The sequence below is a fragment of the Ranitomeya variabilis genome, chromosome 2 (assembly GCF_051348905.1).
Source record: "Ranitomeya variabilis isolate aRanVar5 chromosome 2, aRanVar5.hap1, whole genome shotgun sequence".
NCBI classification, from domain to species: Eukaryota; Metazoa; Chordata; class Amphibia; order Anura; family Dendrobatidae; genus Ranitomeya; species Ranitomeya variabilis.
In genome coordinates this window covers 690,089,171-690,101,176 of record NC_135233.1, presented here as the reverse complement: position 1 = coordinate 690,101,176, position 12,006 = coordinate 690,089,171, and the positions used below count along the sequence as shown (strand labels likewise).

Here is a 12,006-nt window from a genome sequence, read left to right as displayed (position 1 = left end):
GTGTTATTAGCTTAGTTAATCTGCATTTGTTTATAATTGTGACTTAAGTAACAATCGGAGCACATTTTATTAGTAATCAAACATAGAGTATCTGAAACAGTTCACTAATTATTTATTGCAATTTTAACCATCGTAGTGCACTTAGTTTAGGATTTTTCCTGGCTTGATGTTATGTGTTGTCTATTTTAGGGACATAAACAAACTGTTGAAAAAGGCAAGAAAGAAACAGAGAACACACTAAGCGAGTCTGATGACATTATGACCGAAGTCAACAACTTAGCGCAAAACATCAATGAAGCGGAAAACGTGAGTAAAAACCACAGTGTGCCATAAACTTCCTGAACAGCTGAAATTTAAAGAGTGGTTTTACACTAAAGCAAACAAGTTTGGAGTAGGCAATTGTAAGCTGTTATAGAGATCAGAGCAAGTGATTTATAATTCTAGCTACTAAATCTCTGTCTTCAACAGAAAGACACAAAACTCATTCGCTCCAGAAAAGTTCTAAACATTTTACCTGGAGGGTACAGCAGAATTTTATGAATGTATGATTTTTGGGTATGTGCTTCCTTTACAAAAATTGTATTTTTATTTCAAAAGGTGAAAAAAAAAACAATTCTACAGTATATTTGGAGTGGGTTCAGTGGTAGTTTTAAAGCATACTGTTTGTGACATAGTAAATTTATTCCAGTGGTCACTGTAATTATTGCAATACCAAATTTATACAGTTTTTGTTTGCTACTCCTAAAAGTAAACAAATATGCAAAAACTTTACTCAGATTCACTCAAAATCAGCCAGGAAATTCGAAATTAGCCCCAATTACCATTAACAGGCAGCTTATTATGGTCTGAAGCCTCCTTACCTTTCATAATAAAGGAATGGAAGAAAAAAGGGTTGGAACTAGTGATGAGCGACTATACTCGTTACTCGAGATGTCCCGAGCACGCTCTGGGGGTCTCTGTGTATTTGTGACTGCTCGGAGATTTAGTTTTCATCGTTGCAGCTGAATGATTTACAGCTGCTAGCCAGGATGAATACATGTGGGGGGTTGCCTGGTTGCTAGGGAATCCCCACATGTAATCAAGCTGGCTAACAGATGTAAATCATTCAGCTGCAACAATGAAAACTAAATCTCCGAGCACTAAAAACCACCTGGAGGACACCCGAGCGTGCTCGGGAAATCTCGAGTAACGAGTATACTCGCTCATCACTAGTTAGAACACAATATCAAATTAATTTTAGCTCTATATTTCTGCCTGTCATGCAACTCCACGATGATGATCCGCTGGCTCCCAAAGGCTCTCCGGGGCTGATCTCCACTACACTTTTTCCCTACATCTTTCCTCCAGAATGTGTGTAGAGGTCTAGCTGATGCCAGAAGTGCCAGAGAAGAGTGAATAGAACCAGCACCAGAGCAGGTCAAGTTCAATAGGAAGCTAGCGGATTACCAGTGGGGAGCTGTGGTGGGACAGATAGGTTCGGACCTGGGTGAGTATATTAATTTATTGTTTTTAACCCCTCCCAGACCCATATAAATCTGGCAAATGCCAACTAGCTGATCGACCATATTTTGGAATCACATGAATTGAATTCCCCCAAATTTGCAAACGATAGAATCTGCAATTTTTTGGAAACTCTGAATGAATAAATTAATTACTTAATTATCACATTCTAAAGATGTGTTCATACTGAGGTTTTTTGCAGGGTTTTCATGGAAAAAAAATCTTTAAAAAAATTGCCTTTTTAACTACTTGTGGGTTTTTCTAAGTTTTTGCTCCGAAAACTTTGCAAAAACACCTCAGTGTGAATACACCCTAAGGGTATGTGCACACATTTATTTCAGGAGGATTTTGGCTGAATTCACCATTGGATGAAATACTTCTGTGATTGCTTGGGCCAACTTACTAGATCTTATGTTATGCAGTATACAGCAGAGGATTACAGCTTTATGATATCCTGATTTAAAACCACGATGTGTGCTTTTAATTAAATAACATTTAACTTCCATAGGCGTCCATTTTGGAAAATATAACCCTTAAAGCATGTATATGGTAAATAATGGCCTTTCAATCTGTTTAAGATGCTGTATGTGCTGGGATTTCAGCTTCTGGACACATACAGCAAATGTGAAGTTAGCCTCACTGTGTTTAATAAATTATATCAAATTCATATTTGCCAGGAATTGATGGATATTAACAAAGAACTTCCACAATTGGGTGAAAGACTAAGAGTTAAAATAAGCAATCTCACTGATGAGATCCAAACGAGAGACCTTCCAGAGCAAATACTCCAGGCAGAACTGCATGCTGCCCAGCTGAAAGAGTCCTCTGCAAAACTTGATGGGTGAGTAGAAGAAAAGTATAAGAGTGTATTAACAAACCCCTAGGGATGTGGTGCCCATTCCAGGATGGTTTTGTGCCATTAAAGTTGGTCGGGATTTTTCTTTCCATGGGATGGGTAACCATTTCATTGTGCATTAGGTTAGGAGTATAGATGTGTTGAGAAGAACCTGGAAGGGACTTGGTGAAAGCAAGTTATCACATATTTACATAAATGATAACTACCTGCTGATCAGTGTGTATTCTACCATTGTGGCCTTCACTGATTAGCAGAAAATCGAGCAGCAGGTTTAACATCCACCTGATGCTCCATTCATTCTCTATGGTGCTGCCAGAATAAGCCTAGTACAGCATTTGGCAGACACATAAAGAAAAAATGGAGCAGAGTTCAAGCATGCACATTGCCACTCCTTTCTAATAGGGATAAAAGTGTGCCATCCTGCAGATCGGTCCAAACCTCACCCATCTACAAGTTCTTGGCCATCCTGTGGGTAGGTGATGACTTCTTTTTACCACACAAGCCCCTTAGTTACTCATCTCTTGTATGCCACTTAGTGCAACAGTAGAGTCATCTGATTGTTAATACAAACTAAGGGCATACTCGTTATCTTGTACAGAGATAAGGAAATCATTTGCAAAACATTTCCATACTGTGAGACTTCTAGCAACATAATATCTGTAGGTCTTTCCTTTGCTTATGAGATATACCATGTGCGGCATAATTTAGTATGTAAATTATAATATGCTAAACCAATACACCTTCAGCCTTATGTGGTCATTGCTGGCCCATTGCACTTCAATTAAAATGATTACAACATTTGCCAAGCTTTCATCTGCCTTGTACATTAATGCATTCTGATTATACCAGCTACACGCACGTTTCTATTCCAATAAAACATTGCTGCTGGCTTGAGCTCAATGTAAAACACAGAGCAGCAGTGCCCCCTACTTGTGCATCAGATCTGTACTTGTCCAGCAATCTGTCTCGCCTGCGGAGCCCTGCAAGCTGCAAAATCTTTATCAACCTATCCGCAGAATATGGACAGAACTTAGATTCTAAGTCTAATCATCAGAGGTTCGCTAGAGTTTATCCAATAATATATAATCCAAATACACTACTGGGGCTCATTCAGATGCCAGTGGTTTGTGTCCATGTTTACCATCAGAGTTTTCATACGAATAAAACTGATACTGATAGATAGACTCATTGCATGCTTTTTACATAGACTTTTTTTGCTGTACTCATACAATCCATTGAAAAGGCCTACTATAAGCTAAAAATTCATTTGATTTATTATTCTTGTCCAGATTGCATAATTGATGCCTTGACTATATTTTGTAGATTCAATTATTAAAGGGACTCTGTCACCTGAATTTGGCAGGCCCTCTGTCCGGTCCGATGGGCGGTGTTTCCTCAGCTTTTATTCAACCCTTCCTTTCCTGCTGGGCGCAATACTTTCAGGAATTTCTGTTGGTTTCCTCCGTAGTTCACGTGTGCACAAAGCAATCTTGCCTTGGGCACGCGCAGTATGCTTTGCCCAACTGCGGGCAAAGCCGAAAAGCATTAGTGCGCATGCGCCAGCGCACTATGTCCCGGAAGTATTTCGCTGTGTTCCGGGACATAGTGCGCCGGTGCATGCTTATGTTTTATGACATTTGTATTACTTACTGCAAAGTCAAAAGTTTCTATACATTTCGATAGTTTTTGGAATCATTGCCCTTAAACTGAATGACTTGGGTCAAACGTTTATGATATCTATCAGGATCCTGTCAGCACTGGCGAACTGCCACGTCATGCCCAGCACCAGCCCTGCGGGCAATTTGTCCATTCAATCTCTTCCACGTTGAAAATCCATCCAATTTTCAACACAAACTTTCAGAAACAGAAATGATCCCAGTTCGTGTAAGAGGAGATGAGTCGATGGCCATGACTTTAAGAGTTCTGCCTGTCCCTCCTGAACTGCGCTGCTATCTCCTTGTATGACTCCTTGCCTATGTTCTGACTATTCTCTGCTCACCCCTCCTGTACAGCGCCGCCCTCTCCATGCATGACCCCCATTTGTTCGACCTGAGTTCCCTTTTCCTCTACTCCAGTGTCCCTGTAGCATCCTGTACTCATCTGCAGCAGCAGGATGCTAAGCCCCAACCCTTGTGGTCACATGATTGCAGGTCCTTCTGCTTCCTGCTATCCTCAGCGTCCCCTCTCGCCACGCTGCTCAGGTCCCATCTGCCTGAGCTTTCCCGTGGCATCTGATCCAGGGCTCTCTCGCAGTTTGGGTGAGTCACCCTGCTCAGCCGTGGCAGTTCACTGGTGCTGACATGATCCTGATATTATAAGCGACCACACATTTTTTCTAGGTTGGGGAAAGTTGTGTGTATTTTCTGTGCAAATTAGCAACATGGATCCCCTGCAGGCTTTGGCCGATCAGGTCAAACATTTTACCCAAATGTTCCAAAAGCTCAATCTGAACAGCGAACGATGGCCTATACCCAACAGCAGTTGGTGGACACCGTTCAGGGGGCCAGTGTGGCAGGGTCTCTTGGTTCCAGGAGTAGGGACATATCTGTGGTATCCCCTGAATCTCTGGTCAACTTGCCTGACTCCTTTTCAGGGGGATAAAAAGTAGTTTAGGTCCTTCAGGAAGGGATGTAAGCTTTTTTTTCTTTAAGGCCCCATTCCTATGGGGACGAGTTCCAGAGGGTGGGGGGGGTCATCATTTCTCTTCTGAGGGGTGCCCCCCAAGCATGGGCTTTTTCTCTGTCTCCCACTGCCCCTGAGAGAATGACAGTCGATGCCTACTTTGAAGCCTTGGGCCACATATATGATGAGCCTGACAGAGTACATATGGCTGAAGATATGGTCATGAGTGTGCATCAGGGTAAACACTCAGCTGAGTAGTTTTGTGCTGAGTTTCAACACTGAGCAGCAGGGTCTCATGGGATGGCCGCCTTTTGGGGCTTATTGCACAGAGGCTTGTCTGAACGTCTCCAAGATGCTCTGGCCCTCCATTCACCACCTGACACCTTGGAGGATGCCATTACTTAGGCCATGCGTATGGACCGCAGGCTGTGGGCTAGGGGTGTCATTGAGTCTGAGACATCCCTATTCTTCGGCAGCAAAGAGACTGGTGTCGCTTCTGAACCCATGGAGATTGGCGCCACTTCGGTCAAGGAGAATTAGAGGACACACTGCCGGGAGAAGCTACTCTGTTTTTATTGCAGGGAGTCTAGTCATTGACCCCACAATGAGGCTATAAGAAGCCTTCCACAATCCCAGAGTGAGGCCATCCAGATTAATCTCTGAACTACCTAATCCCACAAACTAAGCAGATCATGACAATATCTTTCCATAAGCTTCTCACAATAGTTGATCCGAATTTGGCCCCATTCCTCTTAAAAAGTAAACTGGTGTAGCTGATCCAGGTTTGTAGGTCACCTTGCTCACACCTGCCTTTTCAGCATTGCCCATAAATTATCAATAGGATTGAGGTCTGGGCTTTTTTAATACCCATCCAAAACATTGATTTTGTTATCCTTAAGCCACTTTTTTTAGCATTTTGGCAGTATACTTCAGGTCATTGTTCATTTGTAAGACCCATTTCTGCCCAAGTTTTAACTTCTTGGCTGATGTCTTGAGATGATGCTTCAGTATTATCACATAATCTTCTTTTCTCACAATTCCATCAAATTTGTCAAGCGCACCAGTCCCTCCTGCAGCAAAACAACCCTACAACATGATGCTGCCACCCCTGTGTTTCACAATTGGGATGTGTTCTTAGGCTTTCAAGCTTCTCCCTTTTTGCTCCAAATGCAACAAGGGTCTTTATGACCAAAAAAGTTCAATTTTAGTTTCATCAGACCACAGGACATGTCTCCAAAAATTAAGGTCTTTATTCCTGTGTGCATTTGCAAAAAATAATCTGGATTTTTTATTTGCATTTTGGAGTAATGGCTTCTTCCTGGTAGCGTAGCCTTTCAGCCCATGATTATACAGTACTCTTTTCACTGTGGATATTGACACAATCTTACCAGCTTCCACCATCATCTTCACAAGGTCTTTTACTTTTGCCCTCGGGTTGATGTGCACATGTCAGACCAAAGTACGTTCATCTCTGGGACACAGAACCCATTTCCTTCCTGAGCGGTATGATGGCTGGACATTCCCATCTTGTTTGTACTTGCGTATAATTGTTTGTACAGATGAACCAGGCACCATCAGGTATCTTGAAATTATACCACAGCAGAAGCTAGACTTGTACAAGTACACAATTCTCTTCCTGATATCTTGGCTGATTTCTTTAGACTTTCTCATGATGCTACACAAAGAAGCAGTGTGTTTCAGGTGTGCATTAAAATACATTAACAGGTGTGTCTCTAATTAACTCAGATGCTACAAAAAAACACGCTTCTAAACACGACATCAACTTCTAGTTTCAACTGTATGTTATTTAGCCTAAAATACACACATTTATGTAAAAAAGAGTTACCTCCCCAAAGGTGTCAATGTCCTATAAATTATCTTAATCTAAGCGTAGAGCACGTATATTGAATCATTATCATTCATATCCGCCCTTGAATTTTGAACAATTTTTATGTTTTTTATGCAAAGTCTTCTAAATATGCTGTTGGAGAATATTATAGCCTCTTAATGTACATTTGTATACCCTGAATCAGTGCTCCAAGATGATTTTTGTCCATAGAGAATTTATTTTACAAATGAAGAATACATACCTGGCTTGTGAGTCATTGCTCAATGAAATTGTTTTGTCATTGCTATAGCAATATATTATTTTGCCATCAATTCATTTTTGTTTCATGGATACTTGAGTTTAATATTCCTATCTGTTTCCACAGAATCCTTGCTGAAGCTAAAAACCTCTCATTTAATGCTACTGCAGCTTTCAATGCATACAGCAATATCAAGGACTCAATTGACAGTGCAGAGGACACTGCAAAAGAGGGCAAAGCCAAAGCAAATGAAGCAGCAGAATTGGTAAGCACAAAGACGTTTTGGTTTAAATATCACATAAAAGTTAGAAAGAATTGTGAGTTCGATATCTAACACCAATTTTAAAGAACATCCCCTTTGCTTGGATGTCCAGTTTCTAAGAGCTCATGAACACAGTCGAAACATCTGTGCAAAGCCTATATGGTAATTCACACAAAAGACTGCTGCATAGGCCTCTATATAGAGTCTGACAGGCACTGTATAGGGAGATTTTCTCCAATCAAAAAAATCATTTTCAATAGAGCATGCAATAATTTTTTTGTCATATTCAATCTGACATAAAAATTTCAGCATAGAATTGGAGGCATACAAAGGCACAGTATAGGCCCCCCATGAGTCTATAGATTCCCTATTAAGCCTTATTATGAGAACAATATTAGAGATGAGCGGATGGAATTTATTTTAGATTTTTTATGATTTTGCTGAACACGGCAAAATTGAATAATATACGATTTGATTTGTGAGAATCACCAAAAATTGCCATCGCCATTTTGCATATTGCAAAAGACAGCATCAGCTAGAAAAGGCTCACATGACCTTGAGTGCGGGCTTCCCATTAATGCCTGGCATCTATGAAGTTGCCTGGTATAGCACAGCCAATCAGGAGGAACTATGATAGCCTATGTAAAAGCAGAGATTTATACCACATTCACACATTCAATATTTGGTCAGTATTTTACATCAGTATTTGGAAGCCAATATCAGGAGTGGAACAATTAGAGGAAAAGTATAATAGAAACCTATCCCCACTTCTGCATTTATCACCCACTCCTGGGTTTGGCTTACAAATAGGGATGTCAAATACTGAACATGTGAACTTGGCCTTAGGAAAGAATCTGGATAGTGAGATGCTTTCACTTCTCACAGCTTACAAATAGTGATAGAGAAAGTGATAAAATAGTGAATAAATATTACAGACAGTGTGTGACACCACAGAAGAAAATAACAGTTGCAATCCATTTACCACAGCCATTTGTGTTGCGATACCTTTGAAATTGCTTAAAGTGCTTGTTCACTAGTCTGACAACTTCTTATTAAATACTATATTTGCCAATGTAAAATAAAAATACTTTATAGTCACGTCCGAGACTCGAAAGACAATTTGGCATTTGAGACCTGCAACCAAATAGTGGATGTTCCTGTGCTGAATTGCTTGTATCTTCCCTGGATATCTGAAGTTCGTATGAAGGAAGTAAAAGTGCAGCAGCCTAATAGTGGCTGCTGATTGACTGAAAGTGATCATGTGGTGGAGCAATGTTATTCAATCTTCAAGGAGACCTGGTGCTGACATCATTGAATCAGTATGGTAAGGTACAAGAGGTGAGTAGAGATGAGAGAACCTGAACTTTAGTGCATGGTTCTAACTGGACACCTAGTGTCCGGTGCTCAACTCCGGACAAGGAATTCTCCCGGAAAGTCGGTTTTAGTGTTGAGAAAGAGAAATAGAGAGGGATGGAGAGAGAGACTTTTGAAGGCCCCCAGCCTTTACTATAATTGTGAGTTTGAGTAGAGTTCTGGTACCTGAACTAAACAGTGGGCTAAAGTTCGTTCGAACCTGGATATCTATGGGTCCACCCATACCTAGAGGCAATTATAGGTTATTCTTATTTTACAGCTGCAAATGAATTTACAAAGAGGTTGTTCAGAGAGGTGGATAACCACTTTAAGGTCCATTTACAATTCCCAATGATCATGAACGAGCATTATTAGGAATATTGGTTTCATGATAATCTTGGAGTCTTAACAGGCTGCTGAGCACCCGATGAACAAGCAAATCGCTCGTTCGTTGGGTGAAATGGTCTGTTTTGTATGAAGATTATGATATTAAAAACTACTGTTACTATTTAGAAACTCAATTAAGTAATAAACCTTTAGCATTTTTTAAAAACGATCAAGAGAACTAAGATTGTCCAGTGTGTGTGATCAGAAAAAGCCTATAGATATGAGTCTTGCTGTTTTCGGGGTTAAAAAAATATTGTTAAAACTATGTGTCATACATTCTAAAATGTTAGATATTATTTCTATAAAATGTATAAATATTTGAATAAAGTAATATATTGTTTACGTGTATATTATTGACATGTTCACCCCTCGTAATAGAAATGTTAGTTTTTAGTATTTAGCCTTTCGATTTCCCTCTTATTTGCTAGACATTTTAGATATATTCTTTGTTTGCAATATTCATATTACTGCATGCAAATGTGACCTTTCTAGGCTGTTATTTTGATTGTACTATATCTAATAGCCCTCCAAACCCAGGGTAGCTTGATAGTTTGTAAAATGTCCAAACTAAGATTAATCTGTATTCACATTCTATACAACTTCATTTGCTCAAGCTCAATTAATTTCAGCAAAAAATGCATTTTATTTTTTTTTTTAGATTTTATTTTTATGGTTTCTTTTTCTGATTATTAAGTAAATATCATAGACTGTTTCTGAATTATTCTTTCGAGCATTCATTTCATAATGAGCATTGCATTGCAGACTTAGCATTGTAATTTTTGACATAATTAATGTTCACATTGTTAATGTCATCCTTTTCAGTGCCATTGTAGGAAAAAAGATTCCAAAAGAAATGTGTTCTAGTTCTCAAGTTATTTTTCAAAATTGAAGTATACTGTAAAAAGCTAAACTTCTCCAATATGAATTAGTATCCTGTTGTACTAGGTTGAAATATTGTTTTTTTTTGTCCTATTTTTGTCATATTGTATTGTATTTAGATGAGTCAGAGAATTACAAATAATTTGGAATTATTTTTAAGAAGCCCAAGGCAAATAACCTCATAGAGGCCTTGTAGGGAACATTTATATGGAAAGTAGCAAACAAAATGTAAATGCATGTTATTTTGTACTTGTAGTACAACTATATTCAATTTGATAAGAAGCTTGTATTGAAGAAGACCACCATGGTAGAGGATATGTCATTCCAAAGATTAAGTGGTTTTTTTAACAGTTTTCATTGTATCTTCAAATGCAGTTTGGTTAAATTACTGATTGTGCAGAAAAGATAATATTCTGAAAAAGAAAATGTTTTAGGAAATTGAATTAGAAGGTAAAAGAATTAGAAACTGAAATGATTTATTAAAGCCTATTCAAAGGATATTCACAATCCTGTCAATCATTGGATAAGCCATTACAGTAGGAATGGGTTCCAGTCTAAGAAATACAGCGGTTTTAACCCTCTACTGCTCTAAAGTGATTTCTAAAACTAAACTCTATTGAAGGGATCCATAACAGATCTATTTAGTTCTTAGTCTTACAGACTTGTATTTAGTTAGCCAGATTTCAGACAGTTTTCTGTTCTTTTTATATCAAGCAGCAGGATCCAGATTATGCTATTTAGTAGAGATGGGCAAACCCGAACAGTAAAGTTTGGCATCCGTACCGAACACCTACTGTTCGAGTACAAACAACGAACATGGACTTCACTAGGAAGTCCATGTTACTGTTAGGGTTCAGCTGCCCGAACACCGGGTGTTTATTGCGCTCTTATGTACATGGCAGCGCGGCAAACACAGCTTCTGATCAGCGGTGAAATCATCTTTGCTGGTCAGAGAGCCACAGTTCCCAAGCTGTCAAAAGACAGCGGGAGCACTCAGCTGTAATCGGAGGTACAGTACAGACCAACAGTTTGGACACACCTTCTCATTTAAATATTTTTCAGTATTTTCATGACTATGAAAATTGTACATTCACACTGAAGGCATCAAAACTATGAATTAACACATGTGGAATTATATACTTAACAGAAAAGTGTGAAACAACTGAAAATATGTCTTATATTCTAGGTTCTTCAAAGTAGCCACCTTTTGCTTTGATGACTGCTTTGCACACTCTTGGCAGTCTCTTGATGAGCTTCAAGAGGTAGTCACTGGAAATGGTCTTCCAACAATCTTGAAGGAGTTCCCAGAGATGCTTAGCACTTATCAATAGAAAAATGTGGAGGCCAAGGGCCCAGTCAGCTCACCAACAGACCACAGGAGCACTTGAACCCGTCCTGACACAGACGTGGCAACAGCTGAAGACATAAGAAATGTGAAGATTGTTCCAGCTCCTTTCCGATTAAAAATCCTTTATTGATCCATATCCTTAAAAATCATCCCTACACAGAGGGGAATGTGAACAGCGACAAAAAACCTGCTAATAGCTATGAGTTTCGATCTAAAAGATGCCATGATGAAGATCTTTTAGATCGAAACTCGTAGCTATTAGCAGGTTTTTTGTCGCTGTTCACATTCCCCTCTGTGTAGGGATGATTTTTAAGGATATGGATCAATAAAGGATTTTTAATCAGAAAGGAGCTGGAAAAATCTTCACATTTCTTATGCTTAGCACTTGTTGGCCCTTTTGCCTTCACTATGCGGTCTGGCTCGCCCCAAACCATCTCGATTGGGTTCAGTTCTGGTGACTGTGGAGGCCAGGTCATCTGGCGTAGCACCCCATCACTCTCCTTCTTGGTCAAATAGCCCTTACACAGCATACACAGCCTGGAGGTGTGTTTGTGGTCATTGTCCTGTTGAAAAATTAATGATGGTCCAACTAAACGCAAACCGGATGGAATAGCATGCCGCTACAAGATGCTGTGGTAGCCATGCTGGTTCAGTATGCCTTCAATTTTGAATAAATCCCCAACAGTGTCACCAGCAAAGCATCCCCACACCA

The 12,006-nt window shown here is 39.6% G+C and overlaps 1 protein-coding gene across 3 annotated transcripts in view; it reads left to right on the top strand.

Annotated features, from left to right (window-relative positions):
- Nucleotides 1-12,006, top strand: part of LAMA2 (laminin subunit alpha 2) — a 1,287,603-nt gene that overhangs the window by 1,042,048 nt on the left and 233,549 nt on the right. For all 3 annotated transcript variants that reach the window (XM_077289387.1, XM_077289386.1, XM_077289385.1), the window contains 3 exons: nt 190-306; nt 2,178-2,341; nt 7,192-7,330. In XM_077289387.1, the coding sequence (XP_077145502.1) occupies nt 190-306; nt 2,178-2,341; nt 7,192-7,330 (420 nt within the window). The remainder of the gene's footprint in view (nt 1-189; nt 307-2,177; nt 2,342-7,191; nt 7,331-12,006) is intronic.